At 42.7% G+C, this 23,774-nt stretch overlaps 1 protein-coding gene across 1 annotated transcript in view; it reads right to left on the reverse strand.

Annotated features, from left to right (window-relative positions):
- Nucleotides 1-5,102: 5,102 nt before the first annotated feature.
- The window catches only part of Casp7 (caspase 7), a 38,156-nt gene continuing 19,484 nt past the window's right edge, over nt 5,103-23,774 (reverse strand). Inside the window, exons 3-7 of the mRNA XM_048338213.1 lie at nt 13,943-14,079; nt 13,382-13,510; nt 9,942-10,117; nt 9,444-9,573; nt 5,103-6,723 (exon numbers count right to left, since the gene is read on the reverse strand). Coding sequence (XP_048194170.1) covers nt 6,494-6,723; nt 9,444-9,573; nt 9,942-10,117; nt 13,382-13,510; nt 13,943-14,079 — 802 coding nt within the window. The 3' untranslated portion in view covers nt 5,103-6,493. The remainder of the gene's footprint in view (nt 6,724-9,443; nt 9,574-9,941; nt 10,118-13,381; nt 13,511-13,942; nt 14,080-23,774) is intronic.

Genomic DNA, 23,774 nt, shown 5'->3' on the forward strand with positions numbered 1-23,774 from the left:
AGCACAGACTAGAAAACATGCTTAAGGGAAATATCTTAGGGCTGAAAGAAAGTGGACAGTCCAGGGCCTTGTGAGCCTTGAATTATCACCATCATTACCATCACCACCACTCACCTTGATTCATTATCCCCATCTTTATCTCCACTATCACCATCATCATCACTATCACCATTATCACCATCGCTATTATCATCACCATCATCTTTCATATATATTTTTAATTGATTGCTCTGAAGACACAGCACTAACCCTCTCACCTCCACGATGTCATCTGACCTTCACACTACTTCCCTATTATGAAGGGGAGAAGCTGAAGCATTGCCTAGGGTCACAGCGTGCACTACTAACCTAGCGAGACCAATCTAAGCAATGTAGTGAGACATTGCCTTAAAAGAGCCAAAACAATCATTGCCAAGTAGCAGTCAAAACCTACACTTCCAACACCAATGGTTAAAAGCAACTCTGCCCCAAAGTGGGAGATGCCTTACTCACTGAAGCTGGACCTACTGATGTGGACCAACCCATCTTGTCATCAACACTTCCTTCTCTTTCCCAAACCCTTCAAGAATCCCATGTCATTTGCTTGGGACAGGCCGGGCATGCAGAAGTGCTTGGCCTGTGTATCCGCAGCCATGACCCTTCCAAATTTAAATCCCTTGTCATAGTTAGACTTAAAATGCTTCAAACAAATTTGTTAGAAAACTGGAGGGCCATAAATATTTATAGTGTCATATAAACCCAAATTCTTGCCCAAACCAACTTATCACACTGGCAGTTGTGTTTTTGAATGTCAGTCATGTATTTTTGGAGTGCAGTCATGTGTGACTCTGTAAAAGAATGGAGTTTCCTGGTCCTCATGAGCATTGTGGTGGTGGCTGGGACTTTCCAACTACGTCCTTGGTGTTTGTTTGCATGATTTGTAAATCCAAAAATAAAATTTGTCATCTGATTCAAAAACAAAGCACTGTAGTTTCTCAAGAAAGTGATCTTTGGCCTGAAAGCTTTCTGACAAGGAAGACAATAGACCCCCTGGCGGAACCTGAAGACCAGGAGAGACTATGCCTGCCCCCCTCCGCCCCCCCCCCCCCACCATAGCAGCTCTGGCCACCAGCTTGTGCAAGCCATGGCTCCCTTGTATGTAGAAGGCATTGTAAAGTCTGCTGTTCATATCTACCGACACTTGGAGAACATAGAAACAATCCTGTGGTATCACTCAACGAAGGCTTATTTAAAAATGGTGGAAAACACAGAATGTGAGATGCATATATCATGTGCCCTAGGGGATGAGATAGATTCGGCGTGGCTCCCCCTTTGTTTATTATGTGTTGGCAGTGTAATCCCCAAATTCACATAGTAGAGTTATTCGGAGGGAGACCTTTGGGAGATAAGTAGGGCTCCAGGAGCTCATGCAGGTGGAGCCCCATGAGGGTTGGCGGGCTGATGAGAAGAGGAAGGGCGACCAGAGCTGGCGTGCTGACTCTGTAGGCAGCACGAGGCCCATGCCCTATGCTGAGCAGATGCCTACAGCCTACTCCCGAGCTTCCCAGAGTCTGACTGTGAGTTAAATCAACCTCTATTCTTTTTTTTGGCCAGTCCTGGGCCTTGGACTCAGGGCCTGAGCACCTTCCCTGGCTTCTTCCCGCTCAAGGCTAGCACTCTGCCACCTGAGCCACAGCGCCACTTCTGGCCGTTTTCCATATATGTGGTGCTGGGGAATCAGAACTGAGAGCTTCATGTGTAGGAGGTAAACACTCTTGCCACTAGGCCATATTCCCAGCCCCCAACCTCTATTCTTAATACAGTGCCTCGACTACGGTACTCAGGCACAGAAAAAGCAAACAGACTAAGACAGAGTATCATGTGCTTTTAGGAGACTATAGGACGGGGGTTTTGAAGTCAGGACCTCACATTGCAGCGGCTCCAGTGTACCATGCCTTTCTGTGTGTGCCAGCACTGGGGCTGGAAATCTAAGCTTGACCACTTCCCCATAGGTTTTTGGTTTTGTTTTTTCTTTCACTCAAAGTTTGGGCTCTACTATCTGAGCCAAAGCTCCGCTTCATGCTTTTTTGCTGGTTAATAGATTAAAAAAAAATCTTATGTGCTTTTTTGGTCCACACTGTCTTTGAACCAAGATTCTCAGAGATGCTCAGCCTTCTGAGTAGCTAGGATTATGGAACTGAGCCACCGGTGCCTGACTGTATCATATATTTTTAAAGGAAGGTTTTGCTCTAGATTAAGAGATGCTTAAAAACACATCTGCATACAAATGCTAAACGATTAGCTCTCAGTTCAGTGCTGAGGGAAACAAGAAAGCATAAAATACATGGTCTCTGCCCTTAAAACAGGTTCCAGTTGGAGAACCAGTTAAAATGCACTCTTGCTGAGCATGTCTGAGATGACCCTGGGAAGTCTCCCGGAGGAACCTGAGACCCTGCTATTTGTCGCCCCCTTCTGGCCGATTTCGATAGAAGTAGATAGAAGTAGATAGAAGATAGACCCAACCCAGCAAGGATCAGAAATACAATGGGGGAAAAATTCCATCAGTTCTGAACACATACAGATTTTTCTTAATATTCCTTACCAATATAGAGTGCCAACTATTTAGTTAGCATTTACAAGGTGTTAAGGCATTTTCAATAATCTAAAGATGACTCAAACTATACTAGAGGATGTACACAGGTTATATGTAAACACAGTGCTCTTTCACAAGAGCTTTGAGCATGCAAGATTTGGTATCCTGGAACCAATTCCCGCAAGGCCGCCCAGGGACCATGGTAACAGATGAATCGCTCCTGCAGACTAATGTCTTCCACAGCTTCTCAACTCACCAGATGCTTCTGCAAAGGTCCTGAAAGATGAAAAGCTGGATGAAAGGGTGGGCTTGCAGTGTGGGAGGCACTTAGAAAGACTGAGAGCACTAACTTCTGTCTTGAGTCCATGGATTAGCTAAACACAGGAGAAAAGCTTGGCATCTCCGTATTTATTTTGTACCTGTCTCTGCCCTGAGTCATTCTCTCTGTAGCTACCTTGGAATCCAGCAAGAAGGGAACTGATGGACAGATACCATCTTTCCATTGATGGATGGATGGGACTGGACAGACCACCCACTAGGCAACAAGGACTCACTTATCACAGCCAGAATGTGTCCCTCAAGTGGTGAAAGGTAAAAAATGTCTCCAAAATCCCTTGATAATGATCGATCAGGCCATATGTTAGCCTGGATTGTTTGAAAATTATGAATAACTGTCAATAATAATGACTATATTGTTACCCTTTGCACTCACCTTAAACTCTTTCTCTATTTAAACCTATAGTTCCTGTCTATAGGTTGAAGATGGACTGCCTCTTCCATGGTATGCCTGTGCCACATAATAAACCAACCTCCTTTCTCTACCCGTCACTATTTCATTCATCTCTATTTGTTGACTGGGGGCGGGTGGCCAGACCTGACATATGGAAGCCCTGGAGTTGGGTCTAGGGCCTAAAATACTAAAAGAAATCAAAAGGCAGTGTAGCAGGTGATACATCACAAGACTGGGAAAAATAGAGGTGCAGTCAACCAATGTCTACGAGGTTTCAGTGGGTATCATTTTCTCTCTCACAGGAAGAATTCATCTCCTTGAGATTTCAAATCATCTGTAGACAATAAGTCCCAGCACTTAATTTTGAGATCTATTTTGAGCCATTCATAAACATAACAGGCTTTTGGGTAGTTTATGAAAGAAAAAAACCAGAGGAGAGAGTTCTGTGGATATATTAAGAACTAACAGTTTAGACAGTGGTACCTTGAAGGTAAACAAATAAGAGAGTCAGATTTGAGTTCATTTTACACCCATGTTCACCAGAGACCACTTGTGTGTGACAAAGGCAGTGTTCCAACTGAGACCTCTGCAAAGCAGACCCACAGCCTTTTAGTAACAATGAGACCTGGTAAAATACCGAGTTCTGACTTCCAGAATAGGAAAAGACAAGCATGAAAGTGTGAATGAAATGTATGCAACTTGGAAACTGGATTTCTGAGCTTGAATCAAGGTGCTCTGCCCCAGGAGTGACAAAGTGTAAGAAAGAAGGCTTTCTTTGCAGGGTTTCTGGTGCAAGTTGTGTAGCTTTTTTCTAAAAATGCTTAGGATCAGAAATATCTCAGGCATCAGTGTTTTTCATATTTTAATGTATTTGAACTGACTTTCCTGGTTTAGTATCTCTAATCCGAAAACCACACAAAAATTGGATTTTGGAACACTTGGAAGTCTTTTGGATTTCAGATGCTCAGCCTGTGATTCTCACTGCTTGTAATCCATCACTGTTCAGAGAAAACCAATGACTCTAATGCTTGGGATCACCACTTCTTTCTCTCTAATGAAACTTAGGAAGCAAATAAGAATGCTGTGGTTTGTGCTTCAAACTGCATTGCCTTTTGGCATGTGTCTGTGCTAAGGATTTTACAGGACAGCCTACTTCCCAAAGAACAGCCAATGAATTCTGGGAAGAGTAGGGTAGATGTTTGTTGGTTCTTGATTCATAATTTGCTTTTAAAATTTTGAACACTTTCTACATTTTAGATAGCAGGAGACCAAGAGTAAAAAAAATCCAACTAACTGGTCCTGAACTAGCTTCCTTGTTTGAAAGAAGAGCCTTTTGCTGGGTGCCTATAATCCAGGCTACTCAGGAGACCTGAGATCTGAGGATCATGGTTCAAAGCAAATCCAGGGCAGAAAAGTCTGTGAGCTTCCTATCTTTAATTAACTACCAAAAAAGGTGGGAGTAGAGTTGTGGCACAATGGTAGTGTGCCAGCCTTGAGTGAAAAAGCTAACAGGGTGGTGCCTAGGTTGTGAGTTCAAGTCCCAATACCAGCACAAAAAGACCCTTCCACGCAATCTGACTTTTTGCCAAATTAATAGATGGTAGCTCATCCCAAACAACTTTACAGGTTGACTAATACTTTTTGTGGCCAATTTAGGCATCCTGGGTGATTATTACCTATGTTATTGTCTTCCGGCTTCACAGTAAGATGATGTATTATATCTTTCACTGAAGATATGTCAGTACAGTCAGTTCCACAACACCTTAAATAATGTTAACAGAATGAAACCCAAGTCAGTTAGGAATTGAGCAATCACATTTTAATCAATAAATACGAACATTTGTTAACCAGTTATTAGGCTGAGAGAAAATAGAAATGTATGAAGAATGCAAGAGATAATACCACTTTGAAAATGGAAGTTCCCAAATCTTTGCTACAAACTTCTTAGAAAATTAGAGGTAACAAAAAGTTTACTTGGGATAAGCTTTGAAATAATCTAAAGAGTTTCAAAGTATTTTAAAGTTCAAATAAATTATTTTCCACATGAAATGGGAGTAAATTATTTGGCACATCTGTTGAGCATCTGACAAATGAGGGGAATAAAGGTTTGAAAAGATGAATTGTTGGACACCAGGGGATATAATTACTTATGTTCACATTATGGGTGAGGCTTACATTTGTTTCTTGTTCCTGTCTCTCTTCCCTTGCTCTACTGCATATCACATGAAATCACAATTCCCTGAGGCCACACCTGCTGATTTCCAGGTATGGTTAGAATGGGAAGGTGCTGGTGGAAGATGCAAGGAAAGGACCAGAAAGGCTAGGATATTTTTCAGTGTTTGACTCGGGCTCTAGCCTTGTCTCCATCTCAGGCAGTGGCTTTGCTCTTACCAAGGCCTCATTTCCCACAATCCCTGGGGTAGGCCTAGCGCCCAGCAAGCAGCCCTCACAGTTTAAGTACTCAGGAATCCATACTTTCTCGCACTATTCTCAGTCCCAGCTGTAGCAAACCGCTTTCTGCTATTCAGCTGGTCTTACCAACTGATTGAGTAAATTTCCTGTATTAAATTCTTTCCATTGAAACACCTAGAATGGCTTTTGTTTTCTGGAATAGATCCCGAATCATTAAAACTTTTCCTCCTCTCAGTAACCTGGGAAGATCTGCATAAAAATCTACCTTAATCCAAAAATTACCCCAATTATGGGGTGGCCATAGTTTATCCACAAATAGAGGCCAATGAATATCCCTTTAACTGTTCAGTCTTTTTTTTTTTTAAATACCCATATAAACTGAGATTCTGTTTGCCAGGCATAGGACCCCCAACTCTCCATAAATGTCCAGCCTCCCCTCCCCCAGTCACAGTAGACAAAGCCCACAGTCTTCCCCAGGAGTCATCTTTATAGCATGCAACTAGGTGTGATGACAAGGAGAAAGAAATGACAACAGGAAATGGATCTTCAGGGCAAATTACAAAGTCAACAAATGAGCAACAGAGTGAAAAACAAAGAAAGTCTGAAAACTCTGAGGGCATTGGAAATCCCTGGAGTTTCTTCCCTGCTGAATCAGTAAATTTTCCTGAAAGTAAAATCTCGTAACATTTCTGAATCTTTCAAACGCATCAAGATAATGAACATCCTAAGGATCTGACTTGCCAAGGAGTGATCTGTTGCTCCTTGGGTAGAAGGCAGGGTCACTGGCAGAAGTAGAGTTCTTTGGTGAGCATGGTGACCACACACGGGATCTGCTTCTTCTCATTGAAGCGGGGATCATCAGACTGGGACTCAAAGTGCCTGGCTACCCTGTGGTTCACCCTGGTGAGGATCTGCATGATCTCCAGGTCTTTGCCATGCTCATCCAGGACGGAACAGAGGGCCTGCACAAACCATGAACCTCTTCCCGGGTTCCTCCATGAGTAATAGCCTGTGATGGGAGAGAATGATCCCGTCAGCTAACCAATCACATATGACACACCAGTGAGAACGTGTACACACGTACTCTCTGTCTCTCTCAACTACAAAGCACTCCAGAAATGTTTCTTCTTCTGTTTTTTATTTTGGTGCTGGTACTAGGGTTTGAACTCAGAACCTCAGGATAGCCCTTAGCTTTTTGCAAGGATGGTGCTCTAATGCTTAAGCCACCGTTTTTTTGCTTCTAGCTTTTTGCAGTTAATTGGAGATAGAGTCTCATGGACTTTCCTGCCTGGGGCTTTCTTGTTCTCAGATCTCAGCCTCTTGACTAAGCTAGTCAGGTGTAAGCCACCATTTCTTCTTTAATTACTACTGTTACTAACAAATGGTAAACACATTCCTGTGGTATGTAGAATAAAGGCCCTTGAAGATAAATAGCATGTCTAACGTTGGAACCTGTGGCTATATTTCCTTATGTGGCAAAAGAACTCTACTGATGTCATGAAGGGTACAGAATTGAGACCAAATGATTCCAGACTACCAGGGAAGGCCCAGGCTAATCATGAGCATCCTTTAGCAGCTGTGAGGAGAGAGAAAGAATGGGGGGGGGGAGAGAGGGGGAGGAGAGGGAAGAGGGGGAGAAAGGGGGGGGGGAGGGAAAAGAGAGGAGAGGGAAAGGAGGAAAGAGGACAGGAGGGGATAGGTTAGTGAGATGTGAAGTTAAGTGAAGAAAAGGGTCACAAGCAAAGGAATATGGGACATTCTAACATGCTAGAAAAGGATGAATGGAAACAGATTTCCTCCAGTGGGTCCAGAAAGGATATAGTCTGGTGGATTCACTCTGGCATTCTGACCTCCAGAACACCAGTAGGTATGATACATCTATATAATTTAAAACCCATTGTGTCCACCGTATAAAAAGGCATCCCTTATTCTAAAGGTTTGGGAGAAGTGCTTCACATTTTGCAATTTACTAAATAGGAAAATGTAGAGTCAGCATCACTGGCCATAAAAGAAAGGCAAATCAAAACAACACTGAGATTCCATCTCACCCCAGTAAGAATGTCCTATATCAAGAAAACTAACAATAACAAATGTTGGAGGGGATGTGGCCAAAAGGGAATCCTACTTCATTGTTGGTGAGAATGTAAACTGGTTCAGCCACTCTGGCAAGCAGTATGGAGATTCCTCAGAAGGCTCAATATAGAACTCCCCTATGACCCAGCAGCCCCACTTTTGGGTATCTATCCAAAAGACCACAAACATAATCACACTAAAGCCACCAGCACAACAATGTTCATCCCAGCACAATTTGTCATAGCTGGAATATGGAACCAACCCAGATGCCCCTCAGTAGACGAATGGATCAGGAAAATGCGGTACATATACACAATGGAATTTTATGCCTCTATCAGAAAGAATGACATTGCCCCATTCGTAAGGAAATGGAAGGACTTGGAAAAAGTTATACTAAGTGAAGTGAGCCAGACCCAAAGAAACATGGACTCTATGATCTCCCTCATAGGGAATAATTAACACAGGTTTAGGCTAGTCACAGCAGAGGATCACAAGAGCCCAAGTGCTATACCCTTATGAACACATAAGATGATGCTAAGTGAAATGAACTCCATGTTATGGAAACGATTGTTATATCACTGTTGTAACTACTTTCAACATGCTTTGTGTAACCGTAGCTTCTATTATTGATGATCTTGTATCCCCTTCCTGTGGTTGTACCTGCACTATATCTGTATCTTATCTGAGTATATTGGAAACCATGTATACTGGTATTAGAACTAGGAAACTGAAAGGGAATACCCAAATCGAGAGACACAGGGTAAAAAAGACAAAAGACTACAAAAGCAATACTTGCAAAACTGGTGTAAATGAACTGAACAACTCATGGGGGGGGGGAGGAAAAAGAGGAAGGGGGAGGGGGGAATGAGGGAGGAGGTAACAAACCAATGCCTAACGTATGAAACTGTAACCTCTCTGTACATCAGTTTGACAAAATTTTTTTTTAAAAAGGTAGACTATGTTATCTTAAGTCAGTTCTTAAATCTACTGTAGAATACTGAACACAGTCATGTTCTTTACTGATTCAGTACTTAGTACAGTGCTGGAAATATGAATGGATGAATAAAGTTTATGTGAATTGGTTTATTTAACATCTTATACAAAAAATAGTGGACACATGTATGCTGTGATTTGACAAATCTGGGCTAAATTAATCTTAAATCCCAAAGCTGCTACTCTGCCTTAGTCTCAACACACAGAGAAAGAATCTTACTGTTGAAAAAATTAAACTGATTTGGAATATAAACAAAAGAAAAGAAAATGTAGAGTTGGGTGCTTATGGCCTACAACTAGCTACTCACGACTGCAGTTCAAAGCTGGACTGGGCAGGAAAGTCTATGACACTCTTATCTCCGATTAGCCACAAAAAGATGAAATGGAGCTGTGGCTCAAGTGTTCGAGCACCAGCTTTGAGCAAAAAATGTTAAGGGACAGAGCTCAAGCCCAGTTACTGGAACCCCCCAAAAAAGTGAAAATCAAAGTGTTCCCAAATCAAAACTTGAATATGATGTTGGGTATCCAAAAGACTCATATTTGGGTTTAGGGATAATAACCATAAATCATTACTGCAGCAACAAGAACTCATATAGTCCTTAAAACCTGCATTTGGATCATGGAACAACACACCGGTGAGGTTGCAGACAGTACACTGGATACCTGGAACTGTGGAATAGGCGAAGAGAAAGTCAGCTTCGACCGGAATCTTATAGCGGGGACTAGCATCCGTGTCATTGATAGGTCCTGAGTCAGCCTGGATCCCGTCATCCAGCTCTGTCCCTCGGCAAGCCTACACACCAAAGCAGAGATCACTCCATGAGGCTAGGAGCAGAAAAGCAGGTGCTGCTCACTGTTGTGTCCCAGGGTCAGGAACTGTGCCTAGTAAATGCCAGCAGCTCAGTGGTCATCTGATGGGGAATAAACGACTGCATCGTGAGCAAAGCAAAACATTGCAAGAGCTTCAAAACAAACCTCCCTAACTTGTGATCCGATGCATCCACAGAGCCAACCTTTCTAAGGCAAAACAAGCAAAACCCCACAAACCCAAATCTGCACACCCCAGGGCAATGGCATACACATTTGTAAAGGTAACGCTAACCCCCATCTTTCTGTCCTCCTGTCCTGTGCTCATTCCTACCGGCTTTGAAAAATGATTACCTGAATGAAGAAGAGTTTGGGTTTCTCTAAAAGGGTTTTGCACCGATCTCCCCTAAAATAGGCTGTTAAGTCCTTTATTGGTATCACATCATCTTTTCCATAAATTACATTTTCTTCTCCATGGCTCAACAAGATGCAGGCAAAGCAGGCTGAATTGCTGTGGTCCTCCTCAGAAGCTGCAAGCAAGCAACGTAAACACTGAAAAGTTACAACTTACGTCCTACGGGACGGAAGATGTAGCACTTCAGAGAGTCCTCCATGGCCACTCAAGATGGACCAGGGAGGGCTGATGAGGAGCCGGGGTGGGGAAAAGGCTCTTGCCGAAAGATGGGGCTTGGGCTGGACCACTCCTCAGAAGAAAAGTTAAGAGAGAATTCTGGAACTCTTGCTCAGTCAGCACCTAAACTAGAGTGGACTTATAACACCTAAGGCCAAGGTGTTCCAAGACATTGCATATTAGGGGAGCAGAAGGGCAGAGGCCCGTGTTTGGCTAGTTATTTGACAATGGGCCAGTAACCACTTTCTGTGTTGGTTTTGTTTGTAAAGGAGAGCTGATAATACCAGATAAGAAGCATTTGTAAAATAGGTCCCATACTAAGTGCCATGCAAGTATTTGTTGAGAAAAACATTATGCCAAGAGGAATAAACCAGTTGCCAAAGGACAACTACTATAAGAGGCTACCTTGGTAATGTAACCAAGAGAGGTCAAGTATACAGAGAGAAAGCAGAATGCTGGTTGCCAGTGGCCAGGGAGGAAGAGACAAGAGGAAAGAATGAAGCTATGTGTTTAATGGGTATAATGTTTCAGTGATGGAAGAAGGCAAGCATTTTAGAAATGCCCAATAATTTGAATGGGCTTAATGACACTGAACTGTACACTTAAAACGATTAGAATCCTAAGTTTTATACCACGTGTCATTTTGCACAATAAAAAAAAACTAAAGTCAGGCTCAGTTGATCGTACCTGTAATTTATACTCAGGAGGTTTGAGAAGAGGGCAGTTCAAGGCTATCCCAGAGGAGAAAGTTCACGAGACATCCTCCCACCCCATCTTAACCAATAAACTCTAGATGTCAGGGTATGGTCTTGTCATCTAGCTAGAAGGGGATCCCAAACAGGAAGCCCACAGTCCAGGCAGGCATGGGCATACATGTGTGATACGAATTAAAAAATAATAAGAGCACAAAGGGCTGGAGAAAGGACTCAGGTGAGCAGTGCCTGCCTAGCAAGTGAAAGGCCATGTGTTCAAACCCTAGTTCTTATAGAATTTGTTTTTTGTTTTTTTTTTTGAAAAGGACAGGGCTGGGAATGTGGCTTAGTGGTAGAGTGCTTGCCTCGTATGCACAAAGCCCTAGGTTCGATTCCTCAGCACCACATATACAGAAAAAGCCAGAAGTGGTGGTGTGGCTCAAGTGGTAAAGAAGCCAGGGACAGTGCTCAGGACCTGAGTTCAAGACTCAGGATTGGCAAAAAAAAAAAAAAAACAACCAAAAAGGACAATAAAAATGTTAGTTCAAACCTCATGACCAGCAACAACAAAAATGTTGGATTGGCTATCAATGTAGATATCTGAGACCTCAGAGCTGGTGACCCAGCTCCAACACATTGAAGGGTCTGGAATATGAACTAACCAATTAGCTAGGTAACTAACTTAGCTAACAGATATGGACTCTTCTTGTTGACGGCCCTTCTTGTTGAAGGGACAAGAATATAACTTAGAAGGTCCTGAATTTACTCTAAGTCCCAGCACTCAGGGCAGGCACTTTTCACGAATTTTCTTCAATCCCTACAAGAATCCCTTGCAGTATGTCTTACCTATTTTTATATCACTGATTATATCAGGTGATACAATCAGGTGATTATATCACCTTAGGGTAATGTCATAACTTTGCCCAGGAAGCTCAGTCCTTCAAGCCTGGGGGTGGGGGGCTGTCAAGTCCTGCCACTCCCACAGTTCCCACCAACAGGTAGAGTCTCCCCTCTTCTCATCATTGAGACACCAGTGCTTGGAGCTCACACAGATTTCTGTGTTCATTTTGAGGGACAAAAATTATAGTGAGTAATGTTGACATTCTTAGCTTAATTCTTAGCTTAATTCCTAATTGGGAAAGGAGAGATTTTCCTCACAGGAATCCATTATACACATAGCCAAGAGAAATAACTGCTTTGCTGATCCCATAGGATAATAATCAAGAATTCCCTGCTGATACCAAGCTTTGGGCATGGGTGGAATAATTCACCATCCACAAGAACAAAAGCCACAGATAACTGGTACACTCCCTTATGCCTGCGCACACAGGTTTTCTCATAGGGATTCCCCCTCAAACTCTAAGAAATGGGAGCACAGTGGGGGGGGGAGGGGCACGCCGGGATCATTTCAACAGAACAAAGTACTCAGGAAGATAAGGTAGGTAGCCTTGATGGGTCACCTAGATGTGAGAACCAGAGCCTGACCCATAGCTGAAACCCCCAATTTCTAGTCTGCTCTACCATGTGACTTAGCAGGGTGCAAAAGATCCATTTGTAAGGTTCACATTTCAAGTGAAGTAGCAAGAGGTGTCTAATTCTGAGAGAGGGGGAAGGGTCAGGTTTTTGCTTTTTCACTTTGTAGCTAAGAAAAACTACAGTAAAGCATCTACTGCCTGGGGACCCCTCTGTAACGAACTGATCAGATTTTACTTGCAAACAATTGCCCCAAATGCCATCGCAGCCCAAGTGATGCTGCTAGATGGTGTGGTAAGTAGGTCAAACATGGAACCAGAGCTTGAGGTCTGTTTCTGCCCTTACTTTGCTCTTCAATCCCTCCTTATCCAAAGCCTTCCCTGCACATTTAAAAAGTGAGCACGTGGCCCAGGGAGTGGGGGATGGCAAACAAATACAGCCGTAACACATAACGCACATTTGTGAAAAGGGAACCAGGTCACTTGAGGGGAGAGATGGGGGAGAACAACAGAAAGGGTGACATTGGTCAAGATGAATTAAAATCCCTTTGCACAACTAGTTAAAATAATAATAAAAAATCGAAACAAAGTGAGTATGCAAATGGACGGTATCTATGGTATTAAAGGTCCAATGAAATAAAATCTTGAATATGCCATACAGAAAACAAAACAAAAAAAATGATACCAAGTCTAGGGGCATGTCTGACTGCCAGGGAGTTTATGCTTAAATTCGATTCTGGGCTTGGAGATGAAGATCTGTAACTTCTCTGGTAACTAGATTTTTTTAAGTGACCAATTCTGATCATTTGGAACTTATTTCTCTTGCTGGAATGGAAACTGAAGCTTTCTGAGGGACCCGCCTCTCTCAGGACAGAGATGGAGCAGCCAGAGGAAGAAGGTTCCCATGCCGAAGTCCACCTGTCTTTCCAAGGCCTCCTGAGCCCTCTCCTGCACCTCGCCATGCACCGGGAGGGCAGAGCAAGAGGCACAGGCGCTCACCTCGCCGAAGCAGATCTTGCATCTTGGCACAAGAACAGTCATTATGGACCACCACTTCAAACCCCAGGCTTCGGAAGCACTTGAAAAGGGCCTCGGCGTCTTTGTCGGTTCCATTTCGCACACCCATACCTGTGGGAATCAATGAGGTCAGGGATTAGCAGCGCTGCCTGCAGGTTCTCACCAGGCCAGGCACTGAGTCTAACCCAAAACCCCTTCAACGTAAATGCTCCAACTGTATGTCACCTTCCAGGTCACAAATGAAATAAGAAGCCATCTCATGGGAGGGGTACTCAGCCTGTCCACAAAAGATGAGCCTCCTCATGGTAATTCCCAGACCCACCAAGCCACTAAGCCCCACTAAGAACCTTTGATTCTGAGCCCCTTGGCTCTGAATCCCTTATCAGGTAACATGCATGCTGGGGCCTTAGATGGAAGGCTCCCAGCTTTTTTGCATGCCTTTCCCAGGATACAGGGATAGTGTGCCATGGGACATGGGCACAGGTGAATATACAAACTGAAGAAAATGGGAAGGAGAGGTTGGCCAAGGCCCCCACCACATACCTGTCGCTTTGTCGAAGTTTTTATTGTTTATTATGATACATTTCCCCACCTTCTCAAAATTCATATTATATTGAAATGTAGGCACTCGGTCCCGGGTAGTCCTGATGGATTGTGCAGAGCCATTTTTCTTCTTCTTACTGGGGAAATAGAAAGCCAGTCAGGAGCTGTCTTCGAAAGCTAGGGAGGAGTGGCCTCCTGTACCCAGGACAGCTATATCTGTGAAGAAAGCACCTCAGGTGGACAGATGGTTCTGTTTACCTATCTTGTGTAAATGGAATGGGTGCCCTGGTCAAGTTTGCTGGATATAGGTTAGAGTTACCATCCCAGAATGGCCAGCAACAGAATGGGCACACAGTTTGAGAGGGGACCTACTGTGACAGGCACTGTGGAAGATGGGCAGAATCCACCAAAACTGCGCTCAGACACACCTGCGACAGAGCATACCGGCCTTTGGTAATGCAAACGTGTACCATGACAATGTGAAACATATGCATTTCACATAAATAACACAGTCAAGGACCAATACACACAAAAAATACACACAGAGTTCAAAATACTAATACTTAATAGCAGCTACTCAGGAGCTGGAGACTGGGAGGGTTACAGCTTCTGGCCAGCCTAGGCACAAAGTTCACAAGACCGCTATCTCAACAAATACAAAGCTGGAAGAGGCCAAGGGAAAATGGAAAGTCAGCAGGTACCTGATAAATGTAGGCTCTTTTTCTTTGGTGGGGGGGAGAGAATGCAGTGCTGGGATTTGAACTTAGGATCTTGTGCTTGCTAGGCAGATACTGTTCCAATTGAGCCATGTTCCCAGCCCTTTTTCTTCTTATTTTTCAGGTAGGGTCTGCCCAAGGGCCTTGGACCATGATCCTACCACCTCTGCCTCAGGTATAGCAGGCCCCCAAGTCAATTTTTTTGGGGGGTGGGGGTAGAACTGGGAATTGAACTCAGGGTAAGCTTGCCAGTAAGTGGCCTTGAGCCATGCCTTCAGTCCTCCGTGACGTTATTTTTTTTTCTTTAATTATTTTTATTTGCAAGAGGAGTTGAAACAAATCTTAAAGGTGTTTTCCTATTTCCCCTAAGTATGAATTATCCAAGTAAAACCAACTTAACTATAGAAATGTAGCAAAGTAAGGGGAAAGTAGCACAACACAAGAGCAGAGGAGTAAGAGGGTGCAGTCCGTCTATAACAAATGCTGAACGGAGACTTCTGGGAAGACGGCGGAGGAGCAGCAGAGCCCTAGCTAAGCTCCCTCTGACATCGCAGTTTTCCCACTCCAGAGAAAATTGTACTCCTAGAAAGACAGCCCAAGTAAGTTATAACACTACAGGGATTCTGACCAGGAAGAAAAAAACCTACTTTGCTGGCCTGAAAACACAGATTTGTGCTCCAGGCGGCATCCCGCCGCCACGCCAGTGCCGGCGCCTGCACAGCGCCCTGCGCTCTGCTCACCTAAAGAACACAGCAGCAACCCAGAAGGAATCCTCCAGACGGCGGCGGACACACGCGAATCCCAGGCTGAGCACCGACGGGCTGAAATCGCAGAAAAAGCGTGAGTACCCCACGAACGACATTCTCACTCGCGCCCACAGAGCAGCATCGGAGCACCACCAGAGCAAAGCACCATCTTTGACACTGGCATAGGGTCAGACCAGACTGGAACTAAAGCCGGCCTGGGGAAAGCGAGGACGAGGGGGCCATCTTTGAAAAGGACAAGAGGGACCAATCAGTGAGAGCCAGCTCCGCCCAGGAGAAAGACCCCTGTCCAGGTGGGAAGCTCGTCCTGGGCTCCAGCTCAGCCAGAGGTGCCCTGCCCTGCCCGCCGGAATTTCTAAATTAAAAGCAAAAGCGGCGAGCAGCTACCAGCAGCCCTTAACAACCAGATGGGAGGGGCTGGGGATATAGCCTAGTGGCAAGAGTGCCTGCCTCGGATACACGAGGCCCTAGGTTCGATTCCCCAGCACCACATATACAGAAAACGGCCAGAAGCGGCGCTGTGGCTCAAGTGGCAGAGTGCTAGCCTTGAGCGGGAAGAAGCCAGGGACAGTGCTCAGGCCCTGAGTCCAAGGCCCAGGACTGGCAAAAAACAACAACAAAAAAAAAAACAACCAGATGGGAGAACAAATAGTTCCCGAGACAGATAAAAGGTCCCATCACAGTGGAAGCCCAATTCCCAGCCCGAAACGGAGCTGAATTCCATACCCAGATCTGCCCAGGAGGCCACCCCGCCCAGGAGGGAGGAACCTCCCCCAGGTATGCAACTCTCAGCAGAGTAAACCAGGCCAGAGGCACCTCGCCCTGCTGAGTCCACAGCCTATTCAAAGCCAGGCATTAAAGGCAGCCATCCCAGAGCAGATGAAAGGAGCCATGGTTCCCAAGACTGTTCTCGTCCCCATCTACAGTGGATGCCCAAGGCCTACCTGCTGCTGTGTGAACCACAGAGACCCAGGAATTCACTAACAGGGGAGGAGGGTCAGAGCAGATCCATCCCTGCTAACTGAAAGCAAGTCAAACCAGCCAAGCAGCAAAACAGACTGCAGACCATCGCAAGGAAACCAGAGACTGAAGAAAGCCCACCCAAACAAGGAAGACTCCATTTTTTTCAAACATTTTTTAAGCTTTTTTTTCTTTTTCATATCTGAAACGTCATTTTTTTTTGTTTTCCATTTTTACCTGTTTGTTTTATCAAGTTTTTTTGTTGTTGTTCGTTTTTGTTTTTTTTTCTTTTTAAAAAAAATAAATTTTCTCTGTTTTGTGCATCTGTCTTCCAGTATTTTTTCTTTATTTTTCTCTTTACATTCTCTTTCTTTAAAAATTACTTTCATATGAATAACACCTCCACTCTTTTCTGCTACCTCTCCATTGTCTATCATTTTAACCTTGCTCTTTCTACTGATTCTACTCTTCTCCACATTTCCACATCACTGAAACTAAACCAAAATCATCACCCCCCCCCCCCATACATTTTACTCTATTCTCTTTGCTACCTCTAACTTACCCTCCTGACTTACTTCCAGGACCTCCAGATACCACAGACTCCTGGTTATTGGATAGAGGGTATCCCTGCTTAACCCGAGTCAATCAAAGGGGTTCATAGAGAAAGCCAGTCCAAAAAGAACTTAATATAAGAACAAGAATTGCTCATAGGGTTGTAACAGTAAATAAGTAACTACTGAATACAGAGCTCAGGATTGGTTGTCATACTGAAATTGTATTCCTTAGGAACACCAAATCTAACTTTATATACAGGTATACAGTGTATCTGTATATGATTGTGAACTTCTAAGATTTACACAACAGTGCTTGGTAAGGTCTGCTTTGGGTCTTAAACGGTGCTCACAGGTGCTTGTAGACTGGCATTCCCAATCCAAATGGGCAGAAGAAACACAAGAAAGATGGCAAACAATGGAGTCTTATCTCCCACTCAAAATAAGCAGGAAGCAGAGCAGTCAATCAAAAACTTAGAAGAGAACCCTCAAAATGCTCTACAAAGTCTACTGATAAACATGATAAATGAAAAGTTTGAATCAATACAGCAATCCTTCCATAAAGTAATAGACGATTTCATTGCCTCGACAAATAGATAAATGAAATTCAAGAGTCAAATGAAAAGATAGCTACCCAGCTAAAAGATTTGAGAGACAGCACTCAAAACCAAATTAATGAAGTTAATGAAGTAAAGAAGTCCATGCAGAACCTAAGAGATGACATGGAAATCATCAGGAAAGACCAGTCAGAAGGAAAAGAAATTCAAAATCAAGTAGCTAGCCTACAGCCCCAACTAGCTGAAGCAGAGGATTGAATTTCAGGAGCTGAAGATTCCCTAGAATCTATGGAGAAAGATAAAAAAATCAATACAAACCCAATCCAATCGACAAAACAGATCACTCCAGGAGCTCCAAGACACAATCAGGAAGCCCAATTTAAGGCTAATAGGTACTGAGGAAAACCTGGAGAAAGAAGTTAATGGAATAGGCAACCTATTTAACAGAATATTAGCCGAGAACTTCCCAAATATCCAGAAGGATAGACCTATACAGATACAAGAATCATTTAGAACCCCAAACCGACCAGACCAGAACAGGACCTCCCACCGACACAAGTGTGATCAAAACAGGACCAATAGAGTCCAAGGAAAGAACCCTTAAAGCTGTTAGGGAGAAGAAAATAATCACATATAAAGGAAAAGCAATCAGAATTACCCCAGACTTCTCAGCAGAGACCATTAAAGCAAGGAGAGCCTGGAATGAGGTATGCCAAACCCTAAACAAAAATAAGTACCAACCAAGAATACTGTACCCAGCTAAACTCTCATTCATAGCCGAAGGTCAAATAAAAGTCTTCCACAGTAAGGAGAAACTGAAACAATATATCTCCACCAAACCAGCTTTACAGAAAATCTTCAAAGATGTACTATACAGGGAAAATAATCAAGATCCCAATACAGACAGAGAAATGAACCCTAAATAGTAAACCAGAATATTAGATCAAGAAATGGGAAGACACAGCTTTTAACAAGATAGCTATAATGAAAGGAACAAACGATCATCTCTCAATCCTAACTCTCAACATTAATAGACTTAATTCTCCAATCAAATGACACAGGCTCATAAGTTGGATCAAAAATCAAGATCCATCTTTCTGCTGCCTCCAAGAGACACATCTATCCAGCAAAAGCAAACATCTTCTAAAAGTGAAAGGCTGGAATACAATCTATCAGGCAAATGGCCCCCATAAGCAGGCTGGAGTTGCAATCCTAGTATCAGACAAAATTGACTTCAAATTAAAAACGGTAAGAAGAGACAAAGCAGGTTACTACATCCTAATAAAGGGATCTCTCCTACAGGAGGATATAACCATCCTAAATATCTACACACCAAATACAGGAGCACCTAACTTCATCAAACAAACACTACTGACTCTAAAAGCACACATAGACCCAAACACATTGATAGTTGGGGACTTTAACACTCCACTATCACCGCTGGACAGATCAACACGCCAAAACCTGAACAAAGAAACCACAGAACTAAACAACTGCATAGACCAACTAGACTTAACTGACATCTACAGAATATTCCATCCAGCAACAACAGAATACACATTCTTTTCGGCAGCACATGGAACATTCTCCAAAATAGATCACATCTTAGGGCACAAAGAAAATCTGTACAAATTCAGAAGTACCAAAACCATTCCCTGCATTCTCTCAGACCACACGGAATAAAATTAGAGCTCAACTCTACAGCCACCACAGAATATCCTACAATACATGGAGACTAAACAACACACTGCTGAACCATCAGAGGGTCATTGAAGAAATTAGAACAACAATTCAAATGTTTATGGAATTCAACCAAGATGAGTACACAAAGTACCAGCTCCTTTGGGACATAGCAAAGGCAGTACTCAGAGGGAAATTTATATCTCTGAGTGCCTACACCAACAAACTGGAGAAATAGCAACTCAACAACTTAAGGAAGTACCTTAATCTCCTTGAAAGAGAACAAGCCAAACCCCAAGTCAATCGATGGAAACAAATAATTAAAATCAAATCAGAATTAAATGAATTAGAGACAAAAAAACATTGAAAGAATCAACAAAACAAAGAGTTGGTTCTTTGAAAAAATTAACAAGATAGACAGACCCCTAGCAAACATGACCAAAAAATGAAAGCAGCAAACCCAAATAAACAAGATCGGAGATGAAACAGGTAACATCACCACAGAAACAACCAAAATTCAGAACACAATAAGGGACTATTTTGCAAACCTTTATGCCAACATATTCAAGAACCTGGAAGAAATGGATAATTTCCTAGAAAAAAATTGATATCCCCAAATTCAACCATGAAGATTTAAACCTTCTGAACAGACCCATATCCAGCACTGAAATAGAAACAGCAATAAATGATCTCCCATCCAAGAAAAGCACAGGTCCAGACGGATTCACAGCAGAATTCTACAAGGCCTTCAAAACAGAACTCACACCAATATTTCTCAAACTCTTCAATGAAATTGAAAGAGAAAGTTCACGACCAGACACATTCTATGAAGCCAGTATAACCCTCATCCCAAAATCAGGCAAGGACTCATCACGGAAGGAGAACTATAGACCGATTTCCCTGATGAACATAGATGCAAAAATTCTCAACAAAATTCTGGCCAATCGAATTCAACAGGTCATCAAAAAAAATCATACACCAAGATCAAACTGGATTCACCCCAGGGATGCAAAGTTGGTTCAATATACGCAAGTCAATTAATGTAATCCACCACATCAACTGGAACAAGGTAAAGAACCACATGGTTATATCTCTGGATGCAGAAAAGGCTTTCGATAAAATCCAGCACCCATTTATGCTAAAAGCCCTGGAAAAACTGGGATTCCAGGGAATACTCCTGAATATAATAAAGGCAGTCTATGACAAATTCAACAAAGTCAACAGCAAGCATAATTCTAAATGGTGAAAAACTGAAGCCATTCCCTTTAAAATCAGGAGCAAGACAGGGATGTCTGCTCTCTCCCCTTCTCTTCAACATAGTATTAGAATTCCTAGCCAGAGCAATTAGGCAAGAAGAAAATATAAAGGGGATCCAAATAGGAAAAGATGAAGTTAAACTTTCTCTCTTTGCAGATGACATGATCCTATACCTAAAGAACCCCATAGACTCTATCCCCAAGCTACTAGAGCTGATCCAAAACTATGGCAAAGTTGCAGGATATAAAATAAACCCTCAAAAATCAACGGCCTTTCTCTATGCTAACAACCCGAACAACGAGGCTGAAATCAGGAAAGTAACTCCTTTTGCAATAGCCTCAAAAAACATAAAATACCTAGGAATAACCTTAACCAAAGAAGTGAAAGACCTCTACGATGAGAACTTTAAAAACATGAAAAATGAAATTAAGGCAGAACTAAGGAAATGGAAAAACCTCCCATGCTCCTGGATTGGGAGGATAAATATAATCAAAATGGCAATATTGCCAAAGGCTATCTACAAATTCAATGCAATACCCATTAATATCCCAACACAATTTTTTAACAAAATAGAGGAAGCAATCCTGAAATTCATATGGAACAATAAAAGACCTAGAATAGCAAAAACAATCCTAAGCAGAAAGAACGGTGCTGGAGGAATTACAATACCCAACTTCAAGCTGTACTATAAAGCTATAGTAATAAAAACAGCTTGGTATTGGCACCAGAACAGGCCTGAAGACCACTGGAACAGAATTGAAGACCCAGAAATGGACCCACAGAACTCTGCCTACTTAATCTTTGATAAAGGAGCTGAAACAATAGTCTGGAAGAAAGATAGCCTCTTTAACAAATGGTGCTGGCAAAACTGGTTCAACACATGCAACAAACTAAAACTAGATCCTTATATATCACCCTGCACCAAAATCAATTCCAAATGGATCAAAGACCTCGAAATCAAAACAGACACCCTGAAAACACTAAAGGAAGGATTAGGAGAAACACTTGGGCTCCTTGGCACAGGACCGAACTTCCTTAATAAAGACCCAGAAAGGCTACAAATCAAAGAAAGGTTGGACAAATGGGACTACATCAAACTACAGAGGTTCTGCAGGGCAAAGGACATAGATCACAAGATAAACAGAAAGCCCACAGATTGGGAGAGGATCTTTACCGGGCATTCAACAGACAAAGGCCTCTTATCTAAAATATATGCAGAAGTAAAAACATAACCTTCATCCAAAACAAAACTGCAAAGAACCAATAGCTCCCTCATCAAGTGGGCTAGAGACTTAAAAAGAGACTTCTCTGATGAGGAAATGAGAATGGCCAAGAGACATATGAAAAAGTGCTCTACATCACTGGCCATAAAAGAAATGCAAATCAAAACAACATTGAGATTCCATCTCACCCCAGTAAGAATGTCCTATATCAAGAAAACTAACAATAACAACTGTTGGAGGGGATGTGACCAAAAAGGAACCCTACTTCATTGTTGGTGGGAATGTAAACTGGTTCAGCCACTCTGGCAAGCGGTATGGAGATTCCTCAGAAGGCTAAACATAGAACTCCCCTATGATCCAGCAGCCCCACTTCTGGGTATCTATCCAAAAGACCACAAACATAATCACACTAAAGCCACCAGCACAACAATGTTCATCACAGCACAATTTGTCATAGCTAGAATCTGGAACCAACCCAGATGCCCCTCAGTAGATGAGTGGATCAGGAAAATGTGGTACATATACACAATGGAATTTTATGCCTCTATCAGAAAGAATGACATTGCCCCATTTGTAAGGAAATGGAAGGACTTGGAAAAAGTTATACTAAGTGAAGTGAGCCAGACCCAAAGAAACATGGACTCTATGGTCTCCCTTATAGGGAATAATTCGTACAGGTTTTTTTTTTTTGGCCAGTCCTGGGCCTTGGACTCAGGGCCTAAGCACTGTCCCTGGCTTCTTCCCGCTCAAGGCTAGCACTCTGCCACTTGAGCCACAGCGCCGCTTCTGGCCGTTTTCTGTATATGTGGTGCTGGGGAATCGAACCTAGGGCCTCGTGTATCCGAGGCAGGCACTCTTGCCACTAGGCTATATCCCCAGCCCTCGTACAGGTTTTGACAAGTCATAGCAGAGGATCACAGGAGCCCAATAGCTATACCCTTATGAACACATAAGATGATGCTAAGTGAAATGAACTCCATGTTATGGAAATTATTGTTATATCACAGTTGTAACTACTTTCAACGTGCCATATGTAACTGTAGCCTCTATTATTGATGATATTCCTGTATCACCTTCCTGTGGTTGTACCTACATTATCTCTGTATCTTATCTGAGTATATTGGAAACCGGGGATACTGGTATTAGAACTAGGAAATTGGAAGGGAATACCAAAATCGAGAGACACAGGGTTAAAAAAAAAAAAGACAAACAACTAAAAAAGCAATACCTACAAACTGTTTGGTGAAAATGAACTGAACAACTGAACAACTCATGGGGGGGGGGAAGGGAAAGGGGGAGGGGGAGGGGGGAATGAGGGACGAGGTAACAAACAGTACAAGAAATATATCCAATGCCTAATATGAAACTGTAACCTATCTGTAATTCAGTTTGATAATAAAAATATATATTAAAAAAATCAACTACAAAAGCAATACTTACAAACTGTTTGGTATAAATGAACTGAACAACTCATGGGGGGGGGAAGGAAAGGGAGAGGGGGGAATGAGGGAGGAGGTAACAAACAGTACAAGAAATGTATCCAATGCCTAAGGTATGAAAGTGTAACCTCTCTGTATCTCAGTTTGACAATAAAAATTTAACAACAACAACAAAAAATACCAAACAAAAAAGGCTGAACGATTCAAATGCTGAACTATTCACGATTCACGGGCTCAGGACCACCTCCCCAGAAGGCAAGCACAAGGACTCATTTTAAGAGGATGTTTCCCCCAAACATCTGAGAATGTTTCAATTTAAAGCTAAAGGTTAAAAAGAAAAAAAAAAAACAAAAAACAAACCACAGAACCCTACAAACCACCCAGCCATAACCACCTTCCTTAACCCACTATACGAGTTTCTTTTCAGTTTATAAAAAGATTAATAAAAAAATATTGAAAAAATTATTTTCTCATCTTATATTTGTGAAGATAATAGAAGTCAGAAGTTTCTTAGAAAAGAGACCAGAAACTGCCCTCTAGTTTCCACCCTGGTGCTGACGATCGGCACGACTAGAAAGTCTGGGAGACTGGAGTTGCTGGTAGAGAATGGGAAGCCCAGGCTAGAAATCAGAAATAGAGGAGCAGAGACGCATGGGGAGTGGTCAGGAGCAACTCTATGTGATAC

The sequence above is a fragment of the Perognathus longimembris genome, chromosome 2, assembly GCF_023159225.1.
Source record: "Perognathus longimembris pacificus isolate PPM17 chromosome 2, ASM2315922v1, whole genome shotgun sequence".
Lineage (NCBI taxonomy): Eukaryota > Metazoa > Chordata > Mammalia > Rodentia > Heteromyidae > Perognathus > Perognathus longimembris.